The sequence below is a fragment of the Dromiciops gliroides genome, chromosome 2 (genome assembly GCF_019393635.1).
Source record: "Dromiciops gliroides isolate mDroGli1 chromosome 2, mDroGli1.pri, whole genome shotgun sequence".
Classification (NCBI taxonomy): domain Eukaryota; kingdom Metazoa; phylum Chordata; class Mammalia; order Microbiotheria; family Microbiotheriidae; genus Dromiciops; species Dromiciops gliroides.
The window spans coordinates 290,657,776-290,673,280 of NC_057862.1; the positions used below are offsets into that span (position 1 = coordinate 290,657,776).

The window sequence follows — 15,505 nt, forward strand, 5'->3', positions numbered from 1 at the left end:
CATTTACCTACCTGTGCCTCACTCAGCCCAAGCTCCAACATTTCCAGTGACTTGCGAATCATGTTTGATTTCTCTTCCACCAGATTACTCTCATCATCTTTCTTCAAACACTTAAGTGTCTCAAGTAAACTTTGCAAGATAGAATTGTGTTCATTCTTCAGAGCTTCCAATCCTTGAATCACTTGCTTTGTCTTAGAAATAATTTCATCCTGGGTAAGCTTCTCCAACTTGTCTTCCTTTAGGTACACCATTGTGGACATGTTGTCATACATTCTAGAATTTGAAAAATAATAATTAACCAATAAACTAAATTTTTTTTTGTTGTTTTTTGTTTTTGCAGGGCAATGGGGGTTAAGTGACTTGCCCAGGGTCACCCAGCTAGTAAGTGTCAAGTGTCTGAGGCCGGATTTGAACTCAGGTCCTCCTGAATCCAGGGCCGGTGCTTTATCCACTGCGCCACCTAGCTGCCCCTAAACTAAATTTTTTTTTTGGTGGGGCAGTGGGGGTTAAGTGACTTGCCCAGGGTCACACAGCTAGTAAGTGTCAAGTGTCTGAGGCCGGATTTGAACTCAGGAACTCCTGAATCCAGGGCCGGTGCTTTATCCACTGCGCCACCTAGCCGCCCCCCCCAAACTAAATTTTAATCAATGGTTATTATCACTTAATTAATATCTAATTTCTCTGAACTGTGCACACCCTGTGACCCAGCAATACAGCTCACTAGATCCATACCCCAAAAAGATTAAAGAAAGAAAAGACCTACATATACACATATATATTTATAGCTGGGCAGCTAGGTGGCACAATGGATAAAGCCCTGGCCCTGGAGTCAGGAGGACCTGAGTTCAAATCTCATCTCAGACACTTACTAGCTGTGTTACCCCAGGCAAGTCACTTAACCCCAAATGCCTTAAGACATCTAGGGCCATCTCCAGTCATCCTGATCTATATCTTGCCACTGGACCCAGATGGCTTTGGAAGAGAGAGTGAGGTTGGTGACCTTGGATGCCCTCCCTCACTTAAATCCAATTCACTGCAACTCTTTTCATGATGGCCAAGAATTGGAAACTGAAGGAATGCACATCAACTAAGAAGTAGCTGAACAAATTATGGTATATGAATGTGATGACATACTATTGTTCTGTAAAAAATGATGAAGGGAATGGTTTCAGAGAAACTGGGAAGAATCTGTATACAATACAATACAAAGTGAAGAGAGCAGAACCAGGACAATTTATCCAATAACAACAATATTGTAAAGATGAATAACTTTAAAAGACTTAGTAACTCTGATCAGCTTTGATCAACACAATGAACAACCACAATTCAAGGGGACTCATGTTACCCATGTTCACAGAGAAGACTCAAGAGTGCAGACTGAGGCATACACATAACACACATAAATATGCATATGGGGGGAGGGGGCGCTGACTAATGCAGGAATTTTTTTTTGCTTGAGATTATGTGTTTGTAACTAGGAAAAAATAGTATGAGGTATGTTTTATAAGCATTATCCCAACTTTACAAATGAGGAAACTAAGGCTTAGAGATGTTTAGTGACTAAACCCAAGTTGCAATCTCTCTTGTGGTCAGTTTCATCTATTAAATGAAGGGGTTAGGCTCTCAAATCCCTTCTTTCACTAAATCTATGACCCTATGATCCTATTGTCCAAAGTTACATGTCTAGTGTCACTTGAATCCATCAAGCCTTTTGACTCCAAGTGCAATGCTCTTTCAGTCAAACAATAATCAACAGACACTTAATAAGTGCCATGTGTCAGGCACCATATGGGGGGGAAAAAAGAACAAAAAGACTACCATAAATGGTACCTGAATTAAATCATCTCAAATATTTATATGTAATTAAATTAACAAGTTATTCAACTTTTTAAAGAAAAATTCAATATTAAAGCATGGAAAGATTATAGCCTATTGATTATAAGCCAGTATGAGACCTATTAGCTTATCAAAATATGAAAGCGGGAAGAGATTTTTCTACTGAGCCATGAAGGGGAAAAAAAAATAGGACCAATGTGTAGAAGTTAAAAGGAAGGGGGCAGCTAGATGGCGCAGTGGTTAACGCACCGGCCCTGGATTCAGGAGTACCAGAGTTCAAATCCGGCCTCAGACACTTGACACTTACTAGCTGTGTGACCCTGGGCAAGTCACTTAACCACTATTGCCTGCAAAAAAAAAAAAAAAAAAAGGAGGGGGGGCAGCTAGTTGGCACAGTGGACAGAGCACCGGCCCTGGATTCAGGAGGACTTCGTTCAAATCCAGCCTCAGACACTTGACACTTATTAGCTGTGTGACCCTGGCTGAGTCACTTAATCCTCAATGACCCACCAATGACCCGCCAAAAAGAGAGGGGGGGGGAGTTAAAAGAAGACAGATTGTGGCTCAACATAAAGAAAAACACCTGACCAATTAAAGTTGCCCCAAAAAGGAATGAACTGGTCTAGTCAGAAAAAAACATCCAGGGGGCAACTAGGTGGTGCAGTGGATAAAGCACTGGCCCTGGATTCAGGATTTGAACCTGAGTTCAAATCTGGTCTTAGACACTTGACACTTACTAGCTATGTGACCTTGGGCAAGTCACTTAACCCTCATTGTCCCACAAAAACAAAACAAATCAAACAAAAAAATCAAAATAAATCAGAACTATTCAAAAATCAAGTGGCCTCCATTCAGGAAAGTAAATGTTTCCCTTCACTATAATACTTCAAGCAATTGGCTAGATGACATTCTTTATTTGGGTAAAATATGTAACTTGATAATCTGTCCCTACATCCTTCCCAGTTGCCCATATTCACAACCTCAGTCATCCTCAACTGTTCTCTCTCCCACATACTTGCCTTTTCCATCAGTTGTCAAGTCTTGTTAATTCTACTTTTTCTCTCCATTCATATAGCCATCACCAAATTTAGGACCTTCTCACCTTTCACCTGAACCATTACAATAACCCAACTGAACTGCCAGCTTCCAGTCTCCCCACCTCTTCTTTCTAATCCTCTTAATAAAACTGCCAAAAATAATCTTCCTAAAACTTCATTCTGGCTATGTCACTGATATGCTCCAGAATACTGTGACTCTTTAATCTATCACTCAGTTTGACATTTAAAACCCTTCTACAATCTAGCTACAGCCTATCTTTCCAGGCTTATTGCACTTGTCCTCCATTACACATTCTATATTAAGGAACATGGGCATACTTACTGTTTCCCAAACTCAGCATTCCATCTCCTATCTTTGCACAGACTATATTCCCCCATGCCTGGAATGTACTCCCTTTTCACCTCCATCTCTTAAAATCTCTAACTTTCTGTAAGGCTCAGCTATGCAACACTTAAGTAGTCTTAGTGAAATTTTGAGAATCTTTAATGAATCAGTTCAACTCTATTCTATCCTCTGCTAATGAATCTCTCATTCCCTAGTCCAATCATTTGCTCAGGCTTTACCAAACCCTGAATTACTCCCACGTTCTGCCTTTGTTCCTATTCACATGCTGTGGAACCACATATACCTGATGACTGGGTTTGCTACAAACGCATGGTCTCTAATCTCAAACAGACCCTTCACTGCAGCAACCCAATCAATTTACTCTTCTCTAATTGAATTTCTATCCCACTTACCACAGAGGCAATTTTAAAACTTCTCTAGAAGCCTTCCCACTGCACTCACTCTCCTCATTCTTGCAGTTGAGTACCTCAGCTTATAGTTTAAAAACAGATGCTATTTCCCATGAACTCCTTCTTTCCTTACCTCACATCTTACCAGCATTAAAGATATGGCTTCTTTTGTAAATTTTTACTGTGTAGGCTAGATTGCTCTCCCAAAAAGATCCTACAAGTTTGCAATTTCTGTCATACTTCCTAACCCTTCCTAATTGTTATCTTGGTAAATATTCCTTTGACATCTTTAGGTTTGCAAGTCCTAATTCCTATTCACACCTTTGATACCACCCCCTCCTAACTTCTCCAGGACTTTGCTTCAGTGACTCAGTTCTTATTCTCTTTTCTCTTGTCTTCAATTTTCCCCCTTCCATTGGCTCTTTGCAATTGGCCCACATTCTCAGGTTTCCCCTACCCACAAAACACGCGCCTTCTATCAAACCACTGCCCCATTTCTTTCCTTTTCACCAAATTTCTGACAATGCAGTTTAGATGTGATGCTTCCACCTCTCTATCACTTGCAATATGGTTTCTACTCCCAGCACTTTCTTAGTTCTCATTTTTCCTGACTTCTCTGCAGCTAATCCCTCTTCATTCAGCCTCCCTTGACTTCTAGAATACTACAATCTCCCGGTTTTCCTAATCACATCATAAAAAAAGTAGCACATGAATTGCATTATGTAACAAGGGAGAGTTCAATAGGCAGAGATTTGAGGAGTGGTGGGAAAAGGAAGTCCAGTTCAGTCCAAGCATGGGGAATGGAATGAGCAAAGTCACCGAGACAGGCTAAGACAAAATCATATCCCCTAGGGACAGGAAGTAGCCCAGTTTGGTTGGACCACAGGAGTGCTTAAGGGAGAATATTGTGCAAAAAGATTATAAAGGTAGATTGATTCAGGTTGTAGAGGGTCAAGAAAGGCAGACTGAAGAATTCATTTTGTTGTTCAGTTGTGTCAAGACTCTTTGTGACCCCGTTTGAGGTTTTCTTGGCAAAGGTATTAAAGTAGTTTGCCATTTCCTTCTCCAGCTCATTTTATAGAGGAGAGAATTGAGTGAAACAGGGTTAAATGACCTGTGCAGGATCACAGGGCTATAAACTCGGGAAGATGAGTCTTCCTATCTCCGGGTGGAGGCTGCGCCACCTAGCAGCCCCAAAAGAGTTCATATTTTGTACATAACATTGATTCAGGCCATATTGCTATCTGCTCTTCTACTGCCATCCTACTCCTTCCCACCTGGACCTCTAGAACTTCCTGTGTCCCTGAGAGAGTTAATCCATTCAACGTTGGAACTCCTGCTGAAGCCCTGGACTGGCATATGAGAGTAAACTTGCCTGAGCACCATACACCCACCACAGACACTATTATGTTTCACATTCATTCTTTGAAACAATTCAAGGCATCTTAGCATTTGCCCTATGGAAGTCTCACCCTTTATCTTCCTCATCTGTAAAATGAGACAATTAGACTAGATAATCTCTATGGGCTCTTCCAGCACTATCTGTGATTAAATGATTATTTGGAGCCAGGAGAAAAAAAATTCAGCCGTGTTTTTAGTAGTATTTAAGAACAATATTATTTTGCTTCTAAAAAAAATGGTCCATACTACTGCACTTTTTCCTCTCCATTTACGAATAAGTATTAGATTCTTTGTTTTGTCAATCCATGCCCCTTTTAAAAAATGTGCTTCCTAAATGAAAGCGTACACTACTTACATGAAATTAAAATAGGCAGTGTCCACGAAATATTAATACTTATTTTCTCTTTTAAAAAGGAAAGTAATTTTTAAAGCAAAAAAGGTTTAAATTTTTTCAGAGGAAACTGCAAAAGTACTCATGGAGGGGCAGCTAGATGGCTCAGTGGTTAAAGCACCGGCCCTGGATTCAGGAGTACCTGAGTTCAAATCCGGCCTCAGACACTTGACACTTACTAGCTGTGTGACTCTGGGCAAGTCACTTAACCCCCATTGCCTTAAAAAAAAAAAAAAAATACTCATGGAGGGAAATTGATTCTTTTCAAACTTAATTGTATTTTATTTGTCTTCCAGTTACATATAAAGATAGTTTTCAACATTTTTTATAGATTGACTTCCAAATTTTTCTCCCTCCCTCCCTTCCCTTCCTCTCCCCTTCCCTTCCCCCTCCCCAAGACAGAAAGCAATCTAATACAGGTTATATACGTACAATCACATTAAACATATTTCTGCATTAGTCATGCTGTGAAAAAAAAAAAAGAATCAGAACAAGAGGGAAAAACTTCAAAAAAGAAAAAAAGTAAAAACAGCATGGTTCAATCTGCATTCAGGTTCCACAGTTCTTTTTTCTGGATGTAGAAAGCAGGAAGATTAATTTGTTTATTAGTGTCCTCAGAAAAATGAAGGAAAGGAAACAAACAAGATAAAATGCTTTTGTTCAACTTCATGTTTTACCAAATATGGCTGAGTTAATTGGATCCAACAAAACAAGAACAAAGAAACTAAATAAACTGTCATTGGATTCTGCAAAAGACAAGTAGTCCAGAAAATAATTTAACATCTGCTGATCAGTCTCATAGTGGGGAAGAAAAAAACGGAAAGGTACATTAGTCATATGGTTTGTGTGTCACTAACAATAATTTTCCTTTGATATGAGTAGTCTACAATTAAACTGAAAAAAAAAAAAAAGTAAAATGGATCCTTTGATTAGGTCTTGTGAGGGGAGAAGATAAAGACTCTGAAATTCACATTATAAAACATGGTGGGTCTCCAGGCCTCTGTCCTTCTATAGTGCTGTTATACTTCAACTGTAACTAAATCTGCTGGCAAAGGACACCAACATTCTAGTGTAGAATGGTCTCTAGCAGAGTAAGGCTCAAGCTCAATAGCTATCCAGTTCTTCAAGGCACCTATGAGGTAAACAAAGTGGAGTATCTTAAGGAAGAAAAAACTCTTTAACAACACAAATATTTTACAATAATTCCAAATTTTTAAAAAACAATGTAAAGAATATGATTGTAATGGAATATTATAGTGCCTTAAGAAATGACCAGCAGGATGATTTCATAAAGGCCTGAAAAACCTGAATGAAATAATGTATAGTGAAGTGAGCAGAACCAGGAGAATGTTGTGCACAGTGACAGCAATATGCTTTGATGAAGAACTGTGAATGACTTAACTACTCTCAGAAATACAATGATTCAAGACAATCTCAAAGGACTAATGATGAAGAATACTATCCACCTCCAAAGAAAGAACTGATACTGATTGAACACAGACTACTCTCAGAAATACAATGATTCAAGACAATCTCAAAGGACTAATGATGAAGAATACTATCCACCTCCAAAGAAAGAACTGATACTGATTGAACACAGAATGAAGCATGCTATTTTTCAATTTCTTTCATCCTTTTTTATTCGTCGTCTTATACAAAATTACTAATATGGTAATGTTTTACATAACTGAATATGTATAATCTATATCTAATTGCTTGGGGGGGAAGAAGGGAGTGAGGGATGGAATTTGGAATTCAAAACTTTAGATAAAAATGCTCATCAACACAAATAAACAAATGGATGGGTAAATGAATAAATGGATGGGTGGATGAATGGGTGAATGAATGAATGAATGGAATAATTTGGAGATTTTCATCCTTCCACATCCCTTTAAAAAAACAACAACAACAACAAACTGCCCCATGTATCTCCAATCTATGAAGTAGATTTTAGATTAATTTTTGTTCTCAGTCCTCTGTTCTTATGTGATTATGAGATTTACAAAATACCTTAATCATCATCTAGTCTAGTGGTTCTCAAATTTTTTGGTCCTGGTCTATGTGGATTACATCTGTTGATATTTTACCATATCAGAAATTAAAACATCTTAGTATCGTTATGAGAAGTCTTGACCTTGTGGACCCCCTGAAAGAATTTCAGGGATTCCCAGGAGTCTCCAGATCAGACTTTGAGAACTACTGATCTAGTAGAACTTCTGATCATTTTACAGATGAAGGAACTGGAGACCAGAGCCAGGCATTCTGATCCTAAAATCAGTATACTTTGTTTCACCACAAGACCCATTGCTTTTTTTTTTTTTTTTAAGGCATGGGGGTTAAGTGACTTGCCCAGGGTCAAGTGTCTGAGGCTGGATTTGAACCCAGGTACTCCCAAATCCAGGGCCGGTGCTTTAACCACTGCGCCATCTAGCTGCCCCTGACCCATTGCTTTTTTAGAATGATTTAACAGTAATGTTTATCTCCCTTCTAGAAAGTTATTCTTCCTTTGGCTTCCCTTATACTATAATAATTCTCCTACCTTTATTACCATTCTTTTTTCTTCTTCTTCCTCCACCTTCCATCCACCTCCTAATTCCTTAATGTTGTGTTCATTTTATCACTATCTTTAGTGACAATTTCTTTCATGTTGTATGAACCCCTTTCATGTTAAACACCCCCAAATTCTATTTTATTTCCCTATTGGATATACCACCTCACCTCAAAACCTTTAATACTGTGAGGTTATGTGACTATTATTGTGGTTAATTCTCTTCACCAATACAGATTACAACCCCCTCCATACTTCATACAAACCCTCCATACTTATGAATTGCTTGCTATAGCCAAAAATATTCATTCCTCAGTCCCTAGTGGTGTTCTGCACACAAGAACTTAATAAATGTTAAATTGAAGATAAATTTAAATACTGCATCTCATTCAAGCAATTCCTGAGGACACCAGCCATGACCAGATTTAGGTTTTTGTAGGCCCTAGGCACTTCTATTGGATCCATCCTTTGTTGCATACATTTCTACAAGTGTATCTGACTTCACAGTTTTAAAAAGTCTCAAATGTTGATCTTTGTTGTTAGTTTCTTTCATTTTTTTTTTAAACTGACATTGACTGATCATGAAATGTAACTCCTCTCATCAGAGAGGTTGTTTACTACAGGGAAAACATGAAGCAAATACTGTCAGACACAGGCAAGGAGTGTAATATTTGACTTAATTAAACTGCTTTGTTATAGGGGAGAGTTCTATGGAGGGACAGGAGAAATACTGAGAAATGAAAGTTAACATTTTTAAAAGTATCAATCAACAAGCATTTATTAAGCACTTACTATGGTACACCAACAATAAAACTTAAAATATATAGAGAGATATATCTGCCTGTCTCAAGTTGTTAGGCACCTCTGGTTTTCCAAGATCTTTCAAAAATCACTATCAGCAGCTGAGTAATCATATCTTCCAGTTCTTTCAGTACCCTAGTTCATTTGAGCCTGGAGATCTGAACTTACTCTGTAGTATCCAAGGCTATTTCTTTGCTTATCTTGGACTTCAATTTCCTTTTAACCATTTCTGATCTGTCCTTCCTGTTCCAAAGATCATTCTTTTGGGGAGAAAAAAAAAAAGGAAAAAGTTGAGTAGTTCATCCACTATCAATGTTTTAGCCACTCTGAATAGCGGTACTATCCTTCCCTTGAGGTTCCTCTTGCCCCCAACATAGTTCAAAAGGCTCCCCTCCTTTATTTGTTGGCCTTCCCCAGCCTTCCCCAAATTTTAGAAATCTTGACACTATTTTTACAGGCCTGAGACACTTTTATAAGCATCCTCAATTACCTGTTCCTTGCTTATATCTTCTGTATATTTATTTTCAAATTTAAGTTGGTCAATGAGTTCCTTGTGCATACACAATTCTCTTTAGATAGTCCCTCTTTTATTTCTTATGGCAATTGCTTCTTTGTGGCTTCTCATTTCCAGTTTTGAGAGCTTCCTATGTCTCTTGTGCCAATTTCCCCTGTAACATTTTAGTTCATTAGAGTCTATTCTGGAACCCTGTGAAATCTGTTCTTCCTAAATCTAGAGTGTACCTCACACTGTGCCTAGATTTCTTCTTCTATATCACAATTCCAAAGGATGGAGATGTGACTTCCCCCTCTATGCTTCCCATCATATCCAAGGTAACACAACTATTTAAAGGCAGAGCCAGAATACAATCTAATTTTTTTCTAAATATCACTCAATCAATAGGCATTTATGTTCCAGGCACTGTCCTAACCCCTAATGTTAATTACAAAGAAAGGCAAAAACATAGACCCTGCTTTCAAATAGTTCAAATAATGGAGAAGATAGCATACAGATACAACTATATACATTCAAGATATATTCAGTATAAATCAAAGGTAATCTATAAGGAGAAGTTACTAACACCTGGAGGGATCTGGAAAGGCAATAGGACTTCAGTCAAATCTTAAAGGAAGCAAGAAAAATCAAGAGGCAACAGCATTCTGGATATGGGAGGTGGTCAGCACAAATGCATGTAGAGCTCTGTGTGAGGAGCAGCACGTAAGCCAGAGTCGATGGATCACAGAGCTAGCAGAGGAGGAAAGTATAAGGAAACTGAAAAGGTAGAAAGGGGCCAGGATTTAAATGCCAGATTTTATATTTGATCCTGGAGGTAACAGGGAACCACTGGAGCTAATTAAGGGGGGTGACGGGGGAGGTTTTATATAGTGAGGACTGCACTTTTGCACTTCAGAAAGATCACTTTTGGGGCAGCTAGGTGGCGCAGTGGATAAAGCACCAGCTCTGGATTCAGGAGTACATGAGTTCAAATTTGGCCTCACACTTGACACTTACTAGCTGTGTGACCCTGGGCAAGTCACTTAACCCCCAATGCCCCGCAAAAAAAAAAAAAAAGAAAGAAAGATCACTTGGGGGCACCTAGGTGGCACAGTGGATAAAGTACGGGCCCTTCAGGAATTCAGGAGGACCCAAGTTCAAATCCACCCTAAGACAGTTGACACTTACTAGCTGTGTGACCCTAGGCAAGTCACTTAATCCTCACTGCCCTGCCCCCCCCAAAAAAAATTTTTTTCAAAGAAAAAGAGACCGAAAGGGAAAGTAGAGGCACCCACTTTGGACAGCTTTTTCAAGGAGATTAACTAAGGAAAAAGGAAAGATAGAATGATAGTTAATCAAGTAAGGAGTTTTTTAAGGTGAGGAAAAGCATAGGCCTGTTTGTAGGCAGCAAAAAAGGAGCCAGTAACAGGAGAGATTGAAGATTAGAAAGACAGTGGGGTCAATCTGATGGGGAAAGAATAGGATTAAGGGTGCAGGTAGATGGGTTTACCTTGGCAAAGAGGAGGGCCCCTTCTTGCATGGAAGGCAGGAGTGAAGGAGGAGATGGTGGGGGGAATGTCTGAGTGTAAGAAACGGAGGGGAGAATAAACAGTTTTGGAGAAATAGCCTGACTTTTTCAGTGGCGAGAAATGTATGTGACTGTCTAACACTTCACTGAGGCTGAAAGAGAACAACATCCACCTGGGTTTAGTTTGGTTCCCCAGAGGTCACTTGGGTACAAGACAAAGGCTGGTGAACTGTAAATTGCCCAGGATAGGGGAAGGCTTGAAACTCTCTGACATCCAGCACCCAGAGAAACCACCATCGAAGGGGAGGGTGTTAGAAAGTAAGCAATAGGAGAAAGTAGAGGGAAAAAAGACTAAAATTACCAAAGGTCTCAGGAGGAAAAAACTCAAAGACTTTGAACATAAGCAAATAAATCAGCAAGGAAAATATTGATAGGAGAAAGAAATATGGCCCCCAGATTAGATTTTTTTTTTTAAAGTTTAGCCATCCTAAACAAGTTGTGGTATATTAATGTAATGGAATACTATTGTGTTGTAAGAAACAATGAACAGGAGTGCAGAGAAACCTGGAAGGACTTACATGAACTGATGCTGACTGAGAGGAGCAGAACCAGGAGAACATTGTACACAGTAACAGCAACACTGTGTGATCAACAATAGGGATAGACTAGGCTCTTCTCAGCAGTGCAACCATCCAAAACAGTTTCAAAGAACTCATGATAGAAAATGTTCTCAACATACAGAAAAAAACAACTGTGAATTATGAATGCAGATTGAACCATACTGTTTCTACTTTTGGACTGTTTTTTCCCCTTCTTTTCTGAGGTTTTTCCCTTGTGCTCTGATTCTTCTTTCACAGGATGACTAATGTAGAAGTGTGTTTGATGTGATTGTACATATACAACCTATATTGGACTGCTTTCCATCTTGGGGAAGAGGGAGGGAAAGGAGGGTGGGAGAAAAAAAAATTGGAACTAAAAATCCTGTGAAGACAGGTGTTGAAAGCTATCCTTATATGTAATTGGAAAATAATAAAATACTTTTTAAAAAAAAGTATTACCACAGGGGGCTGCTAGGTGGCGCAGTGGATAAAGCACCAGCCCTGGATTTAGGAGGACCTGAGTTCAAATATAACCTCAGACACTTGACAGGTACTAGGGAAAAAAAAGCTTAAAAAAAAAAAGGATTGCCACATAGGCTATTAAGACTTACTGTATAAAGAGTTATTAAAATCACATTCCAGTTTCTATTTTAAATGGTCAGCTGAATCAGAACCGATTTGAAAAGCAATTTGGAATTATGCAAATAAAGTGACTGAAATGTCTGACCCAGCCATTCCAATACAAGGAAGCCACTGATAAGATAGTCCCCAAATACTTAAAAGCAGCACTTTTTATACCAGCAAAGAATTGAAAACAAAGTGGATAGCCATCAGAGAATGACTAGACAACTTGTGATGCATCAGTGCAATAAAACAGATACACTGGGAGAGTTAAGAGAGAAGTGTCCTATCACTAGCCATGTGCTAAATAGGACACAGCAGGAGTCTAAGTCCTAGGTAAAAACTTCAATAACCATTCACCCAGTCACTGTAGCCCATATGATCAACCTGCTGGTCTTCACCAAGGGAACAGGGGACTAATTCAGAATGAAAGGGGGAAAGATGCTCAGGAAAATAGAAATGGACTATTTTCTGTTCCCTGTCTAGTCATCTTAAAATAATTTGCATTCAGATTCTTATGTTGTTATTAATATGTTACTAATTTTAAGACATATCCCCCTTGTTCCTTTCCTTCCTCCTTCCCCCCCCCCCAAAAAACCACTCGATCTGTTTGCTTTTCATTCTACAATTATGGATTTAAAATATTTCAAATAAAAATGCCTGGCTAAAATAATACACTGAACAAACTAAAACTCAAGTCAAATCAACCAACCAACAAGTATAAGTAACTAACAACAGATCCTTCCCTCATTATAAAAGATAGGGTGGTGGGGGCGCAGAGTTCTTCCTTTTCTCCAAAGTTAAACATATTGTTTCCTTTTCTTCCAGTTTTTAATGAATTTTTTAAAAAACATTCAAACAACTAGTTCAGTTAAGAGTTGAGCATAGGGGCAGCTAGGTGGCACAGTGGATAGAGCACCCGCCCTGGAGTCAGGAGTACCTGAGTTCAAATCCGACCTCAGACACTTAACACTTACTAGCTGTGTGACTCTGGGCAAGTCACTTAACCCCAATTGCCTCACTAAAAAAAAAAAGAGTTGAGCATAACATATTGACATTGTTTTTAAAGGCAGCTAGGTGGCACAGTGGATAGAAAACTGGCCCTGAAGTTGGGAGGACCTGAGTTCAAATTTCACCTCAGATACTTACTAGCTGTGTGACCTCTGGGCAAGTCAATTAACCCCAATGGCCTTAAACATCCAGGGTCATCTCCAGTTGTCCTGATAAATATCTTGCCACTGGACCCAGATGGCTCTGGAGGAAAGAATAAGGCTGGTACAGCCCGACCTCACTTAAATCCAATCCACTGCAAGTCATGACATCAGCCAGATGTCATCTTCTTCAAAAATGAAGGACAAACAACAACTCTCATTCACTGATTATGTATACCAGGGCTTCTTAAACTTTTTCCACTGAAGATCCCTTCCCCTTCCCCAGAAATTTTTATGCAACCCTGGGTTTATAGATTTAGAAAATAGGTATACATAACCTTTTACTGTTGCCAAATTTTTTGCCACTCACACATTTTATGCCACTCACAGTTATGAGACCTCATATGGGATGGTGACCCACAGTTTAAGAAGCTCTGATGTATAACATTCAAAAGGCTCAAAACTAATAGCAATCTTCAAAATTAAGGCTATACAATCTTTCCATTTTCAATTACAAGTTCCTTACGCTAGCCTAGAAAATACAAAAATATACAGCAAAGTTTGTCAAAGGGTGAACTGCCATGCAAAAAAACATCACTTATTTTATAACCTTATAAAATGTGAGTGTATGTGTGTATATATGTATGTGTGTAAATGTATGCATATATAAAAGTTTAATTCTGGATCTCCAAACAGCATAAAGAAAAGAGACAACAATTACATCGTACATGTGTTCTGATGGTTAGAAAATTAGATCATTTATAAATAAATTGCTCTTAAGCATGATTATTCCCCCACAGTCTGCTTTAAAAAGACAAATGCAGCTTTTTAAAAATTGTCTATGCCACTCAAAATGCTAATTCCACAGGTTTGCTTTTCATTCTAATAGTATCAACTTATTTTAAGGCTTCTAAAATAATAATAATATAATAATCTATCTTTCTTCTTTGAGAAAACTTCAGAGGCCACCTATTAAACATAACTGTCATTAAGGAAACCTTTATCTTCTTTCAGGATAAACCTAATTCTCATTGGCAATACCAGCTAATTACCATTCAGTGAAGGAGTAAACAATGGCTAAGCAACAATTAATTACCTTTTCTAACCAAGTTAAGTGAACCTCCAAAGCAAAGTCCTCAGACTACATTTCTTCATTTGCAAAATAAGTGACAGGAACTCTAATTCATTTCTAAAAGACTTAGACAATAAACAGTAGAAAAAGAATATATGTTATTCTACACCTTCGAAAATCTGAGACATAGGACAATTCAATTGTCAAATCTAAGTAGTGTTAATTTCACTGCAGAAACACTTTCACTCTACATGAAAATGTGACACTCAACATGATGGCAAATTAATGTGATAAGCTCATAATCAAATGTTCATCAACAGAATAACTGCCTTTCCTAACCAAAGAAAGACAATTAAAGCTTGCTATAGACCTTTTTGGGGTTTTTTTTTGTTTGTTTGGGTTTTTTTTTGCGGGGCAATTGGGGTTAAGTGACTTGCCCAGGGTCACACTGCTAGTAAGTGTCTGAGGCCGGATTTGAAATCAGGTACTCCTGAATCCAGGGCTGGTATTCTATCCACTGCGCCATCTAGCTGCCCCTTGCTATAGAGTTTTTAAAAAGGTCAGTGTCTTCCAATTAAAATTGAATGGTGGGGGGCAGCTAGGTGACACAGTGGATAAAGCACTGGCCTCGGATTTAGGGGGACCTGAGTTCAAATCCAGCCTCAGACACTTGACACTAGCTGTGTGACCCTGGGCAAATCACTTAACCCTTGTAGCCCTGCCCCCCCCAATTTGAATAGTGTTTTTTAATGGAGTTGTCACCTCCTATCTAGACTAAAAAGGTGTTATGAATGGTTTTTACCTTGAAAAGAAAATAAAATGCTGAAAACACCAAGCCAAAAAAGCATCATGACACATTCTCTTCTTTTTTAAACATAAAATTCATTTTCTGATACATTAACCAAAAAATTCAAGGGGAAAACCCTCCATTTCAAACACTGTAAATATCTTCATTTTAATTGTTTTTCTACTTGCTTAAAATGTACACATTTCTCTAAAATTATTGCTGGACTTGAATAGGATGAAAGTTAAATTTTTAAAGTGTAAGCAGTAAACACAATCACTATGAAACCAAAGAATCAGTTAATAAGTATTTGAGGTTAGATAAAAATAAAAGAAATATAAAATATAGTTCCTGTCCTAAAAGAGATTACAGTCTAGCTGAAGGAAAACAAAACTATACCTAACAACAGCAAACAGTTCAAGATAATCATTATTAAGTGCTAAATTTTATTATGTGCTATTATTAGTGCTGACAGAAAAAGGAGAGA

The 15,505-nt window shown here is 38.3% G+C and overlaps 1 protein-coding gene across 10 annotated transcripts in view; it reads right to left on the reverse strand.

The window, feature by feature from the left end:
- KLC1 (kinesin light chain 1) overlaps positions 1–15,505 on the reverse strand; it is a 73,417-nt gene that overhangs the window by 54,168 nt on the left and 3,744 nt on the right. For all 10 annotated transcript variants that reach the window (XM_043982609.1, XM_043982612.1, XM_043982608.1 and 7 more), the window contains exon 2: positions 12–273. In XM_043982609.1, coding sequence (XP_043838544.1) covers positions 12–272 — 261 coding nt within the window. In that variant the 5' untranslated portion in view covers position 273. The remainder of the gene's footprint in view (positions 1–11; positions 274–15,505) is intronic.